Here is an 8,453-nt window from a genome sequence, read left to right as displayed (position 1 = left end):
GACGACTTACCCTACGACTTACAATCGGCGCCAGCGACTTTAAAACGGGTTACTTTTATCGTTGCGTCGGACCCCGGTCCGGCCCCGGGACGGGGGCCGGGGACGGCGGGCACGGGGGTTCCGGCACGGTAAATGCGCTCCGGGCACGCGGCCCGGCACGGGCCCGGCACGCGGCACGGCACTCGGCACGGGCCCCCGGGCACGGGCCGGGCACCGGGCACGGGCCACGCGGCCCGGCACGGGCCCGGCACTCGGCACGGGCCCCGGGCACGGGCCGGGCACGGGCCGGGGAGGCCCGGCACGGGCCCGGCACGGGGCCCCGGGCACGGCCCGGGCACGGGACCGCGGCACGTGGCCCGGGACCGCGGCACGCACCGTCGCGCGGGGGCCCCTAAAACGACACCGTGATGCACGCCTACACGTAGGCTACACGTGGCTCAGACCGCGTGTGGTGGAATTTCAAGGTGTGAGGCGACATTGCTTCGCACCCTGGCACCCTGGCGGCGTCAACGACGGCGGCAGTAGCGGAGACGACGGCGACGACGGTCTGGCGGGCGACGGCCAGTGCTGGGCCAGTGGGATGACGGCGAGAAGATGCGCTTTCTTGGTGACGTGGGTGGCGATGTGGCGTCGGCGACGGCCTCTTCGGAGGAACTGCGCTGGGTTACATGTCCGCTGGCTTAGGTGAGCCTTAGGTGTGGTATGGGGCACTGGGCCGATCCTCCCGATCGTGCTCGCTCGTGGGCAGCGGCGACGCCAACAAGTCGAGCGACACGCCCGTCTATCCGCCCGGCCACACCAACGCGGGCCAGCCCGCGACCTTCGCACACCCCGCGGCCGAGGCCGGCGGCAAGCAGCCCGGCAGCAGCAAGCCCTGCCGCTACTGCGGCACCTGCGAGTACGGCACGCACCTGTGCCCGAGATTGAGCAACCTATTCGCACGCGCCCAGTTCCAGGACATGTGCCCACCCGGCGGCCCGCCGGTGACCAGCGGCAAGTTCCGAATCTGGAATCCGCACTTTTTTAGGTTCTTGAACTTTTTTTGTTACTGGCTCTGCGCGCAAGACGACATTGGGCCCTTTTTAGATGCAACAAGAACCAAAGGAATCGGTGGCCATGGCGCCGAGAACGAGCATGCCAAAGTAGCCCCTCACCATTGCCAGAGCCCTCTTTGCCATCGATTTTCTCAAGATACAGGTCCGCCCACAAAGTGCGCATTCAACACGCCCCCGCCTCATATACCTGGCAGCCTTACCCCGGCTTAATAACAACAGCTTTATTGGCGACTCAATTTTTATCGCCGTCCACATGGGTCGCCTACACAGTAAGGGGAAGGGCATCTCGCGATCGGCGAAGCCTTATAAACGTACGCCACCACAGTGGTTGAAGACATCGTCAGGCGACGTGGAAGAGCATGTGTGTAAGCTCGCGAAGAAAGGTTTAACACCATCCCAGATTGGCGTTATCCTCCGCGATTCGAGCGGGATCCCCGCGGTTAAGTCTGTCACTGGTTCCAAAATTCTGCGTTTGTTGAAGAAGAATGGCCTGGCGCCGGAAATCCCTGAGGACCTCTACATGCTTATCAAGAAGGCGGTGTCTGTCCGGAAGCACATGGAGCGCAATCGCTCGGACAAGGATTCTAAGTTCCGCCTCATTCTCATCGAATCCCGGATCCACCGCCTCGCGCGCTACTATCGCATGACACCGGCGCCTCCCTTCAGTCTTCGAATTTTGATTTTCGCCGCACGTAGGTTCTACGCGGAAGCTTAACGCCTCCTGGAAGTATGAGAGTGCCACCGCATCGGCTCTTGTTGCGTGAGCATCGAGGCCTCGCAGGTTCAGGCTAGCACCAGGCCACAAAGTGCGGGACCGCGGCATTCGCCAAGCAGAGCCACCATCATCAATGGTGCTGGGTTTCCCGGGGTTTGAAGACACGCACCAGCGATACGCACCTAGCCTAATATCAGACTAAGGGGTGACTCCCAGACCAGGCCCTACGCGGGCTCCACTACGCGAACGCGCGGCCCGTCAAGCCCCCCGCCGCGCGCGCCTTTGTGTCTCCGGGTCCGCCTGGGTCCGTGGGAGACCCGCCGGCGCACTTGCCGGCGCCGAGGCCCAGAGCCGAGGCCGGGCCGGGCGGACGGAGCCCGCGGTAAATTCGACGCGTTCTAGTTTGGGGGCCGCCCGCCCCCCCGGCGCCTGAATAAAGCCCCCAGCCGCCGACCCAAAATCGTCGGGGGCGTTTCGGCTTCCCTGGGGTCCCGTCCGGCGCAGGGGCACATGAGAGGGGGGGGGGGCGAAGTTCCGAAGTTCCGAGTCTCTGCCGCCGGCGGCGGCCGCGGGGCTGCGGGGCCTACTAGCCCAGACCACATCGGGGGAAATTAGCCAGCACTAACAGCGCATACCGGCGAATGCCCGGGAAAAAGAAGATAAATATGGGACCCCTATCGAGCCCGGACGGCGCGGTCCTGGAAATTATTGGAAATAGGAAAGAACTCAAGCATTCTATTGGCGGCGAATTACACGGCGCTTCAACAAAAAGCGGCGACTTCGATAATATTATACTGCGTCGTCCGATCTGCCTGTCCCGGGCCCGGGGGCAAGCAGCTGCGTCGATTCCAAGACCTGGCGCTGCGCAGGGTCTATGGACCATTCCTCCCCCTGTACTTTAGTTTCACACGGTTTATGCAGTGCCAAGGGGACTCCGGAATTGCTGGGCTGCACTGCCCCCTGATGTGGACTTCAACGTCCGTCATTACCCTAGAGGGGTATCTCCCCCCAGGGAGGTTCTCTACATTCCGCGGTAGTGCAAACTTTGAGAGTGAAGTCAACTAACAGCCAGCTTCCGTGCAATCAGCCTTAGTGGAAGTATCGTCTGGCCGGGAGTCGCTCCCTGGGCACCCATCGCGAGCTTATAAAAACTCGAGATTTGCCCTACTGTTGAATCAACGAGCTGATGCGGATCACCCACATAAGGGGCAGCCGAGTGAGAGGTTTCGCGTTGTCTGTCAAAACTTCTGTGTCATTCCGACGACAGCAAATCAGAGCCAACAGCGGACTATATCATCCTGAAATTCAGTTCGAGGCCTGTTAGTTGCAAGTCCAACCGTTCGCCGAGTGTTCTATTTCAGTTAAATGTAATGAGCTCCAAGTCAAATACGAGTGCCGAATTTCTCGGGATTAGTCCAGGAAACCCACGTTCACCTACTCTGCACGTCAATCAGAGTCCGAAGTAGGGTAGGAAAACGAGGGGCGCGCCGTAGGCCATGTCTGGCGGTATGACAATTTTTGCGCGTTCACCAATGCTCAGTTGAGAGACACCTGCATCAAGGCCTGGAATCACCTGCTCACCACCCAATTTGAACTTGAAGGGTTTCCCGCGATCCCTCGACGAATCGAACATTTCACCACTCGGAAGCTACGCTCGAGCCGATTATGATCTAGTAATCCGAGCTCTCGATAGACCAACTCACGTAGCCGCTGTAATGGACGGTAACGGTCTGACCCTTGCGTGGGTAGTTAACCCCGTCCCCAGCCTACTTGTCACCATTCCCCACAAAAGTTAAATAGTTATTGCCCACCGCAAATATTTCAACGGTGATGTCCTTCTTGGCTGTCTTAAGCCCGCACATATGGCTCGCAAGTTTGATTAACGCGGCCGTCCTATATCAGGCTTAAGAGGCAATTGATATGTTCCGCGTTACAAGAGGCTAGGGTCGCGGTCGACTCCCCCTGCAAACTCCGGTTAATTCAGGGTTGACGTCTTCGGCCCCGGCGCCTGGCCGGACGTGTCCCAGGCCCCCCTGGGACGTGGGTGGCGCGGGGGCGCGCCCGCGGGGGACGGTCCTGGCCGCCTCCAGCGGAGCGAAGCGCTGGAACCATTGCGTAGCCAATCAGCGCCTCGCCTGAAATGCGAAATATCGCATTTCAGCAAGAGGTATGCACAAACAACCTTAACCACTGTCATGCTGATCTGAGATGAGTGCTCTGAGAATGGGGTGAGGTAGTGGTGGTGGTGGTGGGGGTGGTACCCCTGGGGCCGCTGGAGACCACTCGAATCCACCGGAAATATGCTTGTTTTGGCTCTATCGACCAGTTTTGATCTCGAGCTTGAGCAAACTGGTGGTTTTGACGCTCGATCATAAATTTCGACCGTGTGGAGGTCATGGCCGAGCAGCCCTCCAGCTGCCGATCGGCCAGAACGGGTGGTTCACAGGCTTCGTTGATCCCATGTTGCAGCTGTTTTGACCACTCATTTTGAGCAAGTCGCGACTCAGGGTGGGTAGGGTAGTGGTGCTTGGTGTCGTGGGGTGGTTCACTGCCGGCCTCCTGCATTTCAGCCCAGATACAGCCGCTCGAAATCGACATCGGTGTCGATAGCGTCGTTTGCATGGTCTGCTGATCATGGGTTTTGGACCATGGCGCGCACTCTCTACTTCTTCGCGCACAGCCGAAGGTGCGCCGCGAACGTGGCCGGTTCTACGGGCAGCCCGTCGTCGTTGCCGCCGCGGGGCAGCCCTTAGTTGGGGGCCGTCGGTGGACGCTCGCGGAGTCGCTGAACGTCGGCGACTTCGTGGCGCTGGAGACGGGCGACTACTGGCGCCCGCAGCGCGAGGGCGGCGGCAGCACGCACGCCTTTTTGCTCGCGCGCGTCATGGAGCAGCGCGGGAGCGGCGGGAAGGGCTACGTCGTCGCGGACGACCGCGCGACGCGGACGCACGACAACGAGGAGTACCGCCCCGGGGACCCCGTCGTCCTGGTGCGCCTCTTCGACCGCACGGGCGCGGACACGCGCCGCTTCACCGTCCGCATCTACCGCGCGAACGGCAGGAGCGTTCTCCGAAAGCTCGACTCGGGCGACGGCCGCGAGGACCAGCCCGTCGTCGGCGGCACCACCGCCGTCGCGCCACGCGCGACGTACACGATCACCTCGGCCGCCGAGCGCGCGATCACGACCGCGGCGGCGCACTGAGTCCGCTTTTCGCGCGCGTTTCGCCCGCGGGCGTCGTTTCGCGCGCGCGCGCCACACCACCGACGCCGTCCCATCCGAGCCCCTGGCCGACGCCGTCCCTCGCGGACGTCCCCGGACTGGGGCGGACGCGTCGTGACCGCCCCCGGGACCACCCGGTATCGTTAGCAATTGTTTCGTACTTCTGGGGGGGGTCGACCGTGGTCAGAGCCAAGACTGAGGCGGGGACGAGTAAGATCCAGACCTTAGCGTCACGACGGTCGCGATATGGTTCCGAGAAAAGTCGATGGCGAGAAGGCGCTCGCCAGTGTTGAACGTAGAGAGACAGAGAGGTATCTACCCGCATCCTAGTTACTCACTGCGCTCCTACTGCGTATCCTGCGGCATAATATTTTAAAAAAGCTTAAGCTAATTGTAATAAAACTAGAGCTCATTGTGGTAAAGCTTAGGGAAGATGGATGAATTCAACCGCTGACTCGATGAGAATAACTTCACTATAATGAGATCAACGACTGGCAGTCACTGCAGGCGAGCTACTGCTATCGAGCATGGCTGTCAACGATCGCTGATGCTGGGTTCGGTATGTTCTGGGCCTTCGGGGGAGAAAGTGAGGGTAGTTCGCGGTAGAAACTCGGGGTCGGCGGTCTCGAAAAAGCACTCCATGCCGTCCGAGGGGCTGCAGAAGCTGAGCAGGCCTGTGGGGGCGCGACGCGTGACGCGAGGGGGGCGGGCAAGAGAAATCTCGGCTTCTTCGTGTTCCCCCGCGACACGGACTGGAGTTTCGAGGTCTCCGACCCCGAGTTCCTACGGCGAAGTGCTCTCGTTTTCTTCCCCCATGAAGCATAACATGCCAAACCCAGCTTCATAGATCGTGGGGCCATGCTCTGTAGCAATGAATTGCTTGCAGTGAGATATACGTCCGACCAATGAGAGCTCTGCATTTCTCAGAGGGCTCGAGCTCTGCCTCGCCGAGAGCATGGTCCTGCTGCTCAACGACTGGGCGCAAGACGAGCTGGGCCGACAAGGGCAGCGGCAGCGCGAAGAAGCGCGACGCCTTGTGGTACCTCAAGAACATCGAATCGCACGCGCTCATGTACCACCACCGCCCGGGCCGCAAGGTCGCCATGGTCTGCGACGACAACGGCGACGGCGTCTACTGGACCGGCTACGTCCGGAACGCGAAGGCCCCGAAGGCCAAGGCCGGCAGCGTCGCGTACATCATCTGCTTCCCGGACTACCCGGGCGCGGAGGAGCTCGCGAACGGCCTCGCCCTCGCGGACGAGCTGGGCTCCGCCGGCACGTGGTAAGGCGCGCAGGGCTAGCTAATGGGCCTTAGCCTCCTCCTCCTCCTCCTCCTCGGCGGCGGCGGCGGCGGCGGCGGCGGCGGCGGCGGCGGCGGCGGCGGCGGCGGCGGCGGCGGCGGCGGCGGCGGCGGCGGCGGCGGCGCGCGCGCGCGCGCGCGCGCGCCGCGCGCGCGCGTGGGGAAATTAGGCCAGTCTTTTTCCGTCGTCGATGCTCCAGGCACTGTCGCGTCGTCGGTGTCGTCGCCCGCGTGCCAGAGCATCGCGCGCCGCGTGGGCGGCGGCGCCAGGCGCTCGGCGGCGCGCGGCGCGGCGACGCGTGGCGTGGCGGCGCTGGGGCTGCGCATTCCCTTCGATCGATGTGTGGTGCGGCTGCGGTGCGATGCGCGTTGGCGCGGGGGCGACTCGCCGGCGCTGCCCATGCTAGCTGCCCCACTAGTTGAAGCTTAGCTCGTTTACGATGACTCGTTAGCTCGACAACAATGACTTTATTACGAAACTAGGATTAGGTTTTTCTACATTAAGCTTAAGCTTTATTAAAATAAATTTCCGTATCCTGCTAGTTTCCCTTCCCTTGTAAGCGCGGTCCGTCGGCCTTCATTCTGGCACCCTTGATGGAACTGAGCTCAGCCCCCCTTCGAGGGAGGAGTTTACCTTGCTTCCTTTAGCTTCAGTGCGCAAAACAAATATTGTAAACGAATTGTCCCACGTCCGTTGGACGTCCGTTGGATGTCCGTTGGACGTCCGTTGTGACCCCCGCGCGCGCGGTGGACGGACGTCGGAGGACCTCTATGAGAACCTCCCGCCGGGCGACCGCAAAACAATAGTTAATATTTCTATGACCGCGGCTAGCCCTATGGTTGTTTTGCACACTGTTTAGCTTCCGGCTAGTGGGAGATGTGGCCCCCCACGATAGAATGCCGGGCTCAGGCTTACGTTGCACCCCAAGATTTCGATCGAGTGGTTCAGCGGCCAAGACGGCGCTGAGGGCCTTCAGATGCAACAAGAATTTTCCAAATCGGTGGTCATGGCGCCGAGATAGATCTCTCCAAAGGTGCCCATCACCACTGCCCAAGCCCTCTTCTTGGCCATCGATTTTCTCGATTTGATCCCGAGCCACTTAATCCGGGATCTTATCGTGGGGAGCCACAGATACGAAAGGCCAAGACTTAGTGGACGGAAACAATATTTCCCCTTGATCATCATATGATGATACTAAGCCGTTACCTGAAAATAGCGTAAGGGATAAGAGCGCGATTTCTCATGGACAGCGTAGCACATACAATTAGCAAAGATGAACTTGACAGTCGAATGTAAGACCACGCGAATCATAACCGTTACGTGGGACATCCAGGCGGTCAACAGTGCACAATTTGATTCACGTTGCCACGCTAGAACAAGAGAGGGCGAAGAAACATGAAAAGATCATGCAAGATTTTATTACTGAAGCACGATTTCAAGCTGCTTTGCTGCTCAAGGTATATGCAGACTCGAACGAATATTAATGAAAATGAATGCCAGGCCAACGCGAGTGAGCTCAAAGTAGCTATGCGAAAAATGCAAGCTGCAATCCTACGCGTCAAGAGCAGCACCTACAGCCGCGATGAGATTCATCGGCTCTTGCGACACCAACGTATTGAGACAAATTCAGAGACAGGTGCCGTCAAATTTGGATTCCCGTGCGAGAGCTTTCACACAAGGTACGAAGCTCAGCCCACCTGCGAAAGTTGACAGGATCAGCCCGACTTTAACGAGTGATGATAGCTTGGCAGAAGTATCGTCGCACTCTAATCTTTCCCAAAAAATGGAGGCTCATATGGCTGACACGAAAGACAAGCACAGGTCTTTGGAGGATCGTTTAGCAATAGTTGAAGATAGGATTAGGCGCCTGGAATCAGTGCGATCTGGCTTGCATTCAGAAAAAACAATATTCCCCCCCGATGCCATGTGCACTTCGAAGCAGAATGTTCTGCGCCCGGTGCGCACAGTCGAAACAAATGGCGAGTCTCATAACTCCAGAGAACCCACTGAACCCCCTATCGCGATGGAGCTTAGCACCCCAATACTTGGACTGAAAGTGGTAAAAGAACCCGCCGTTGCTGCAAGCTCAGATGTGCGAGATATCTCCACGGACATCCACGGTATCGTCAAAACTGATCAACCTGCACGACGCTCAAAATTAG

The 8,453-nt window shown here is 59.7% G+C and overlaps 3 protein-coding genes across 3 annotated transcripts in view; 2 read left to right on the top strand and 1 right to left on the bottom strand.

Annotated features, from left to right (window-relative positions):
• Positions 1-1,289: 1,289 nt before the first annotated feature.
• On the top strand, positions 1,290-1,986 carry AURANDRAFT_38489 (40S ribosomal protein S13; the record flags this gene model as incomplete). Its single annotated transcript, XM_009041609.1, has 2 exons — positions 1,290-1,696; positions 1,752-1,986. The coding sequence occupies 2 exons, from the start codon at positions 1,309-1,311 to the stop codon at positions 1,817-1,819; spliced, it is 456 nt and encodes a 151-aa protein (XP_009039857.1).
• A 1,234-nt stretch (positions 1,987-3,220) lies between these two features.
• On the bottom strand, positions 3,221-3,533 carry AURANDRAFT_30790 (hypothetical protein; the record flags this gene model as incomplete). Its single annotated transcript, XM_009041581.1, has 2 exons — positions 3,221-3,418; positions 3,474-3,533. Coding segments are annotated over 2 exons (258 nt in total), but the record flags the coding sequence as incomplete, so codon positions are not given.
• A 2,362-nt stretch (positions 3,534-5,895) lies between these two features.
• The window catches only part of AURANDRAFT_72240 (hypothetical protein), a gene marked incomplete at both ends in the record, with an annotated part of 21,238 nt that continues 18,680 nt past the window's right edge, over positions 5,896-8,453 (top strand). Inside the window, 4 exons of the mRNA XM_009041610.1 lie at positions 5,896-6,272; positions 7,625-7,748; positions 7,792-7,970; positions 8,035-8,383. Coding sequence (XP_009039858.1) covers positions 5,896-6,272; positions 7,625-7,748; positions 7,792-7,970; positions 8,035-8,383 — 1,029 coding nt within the window. The remainder of the gene's footprint in view (positions 6,273-7,624; positions 7,749-7,791; positions 7,971-8,034; positions 8,384-8,453) is intronic.

This window comes from Aureococcus anophagefferens (assembly GCF_000186865.1).
Source record: "Aureococcus anophagefferens unplaced genomic scaffold AURANscaffold_22, whole genome shotgun sequence".
Lineage (NCBI taxonomy): Eukaryota > Pelagophyceae > Pelagomonadales > Pelagomonadaceae > Aureococcus > Aureococcus anophagefferens.
Note: the sequence above shows the minus strand (reverse complement) of the source record. Positions and strands in the feature narration are given on the sequence as shown.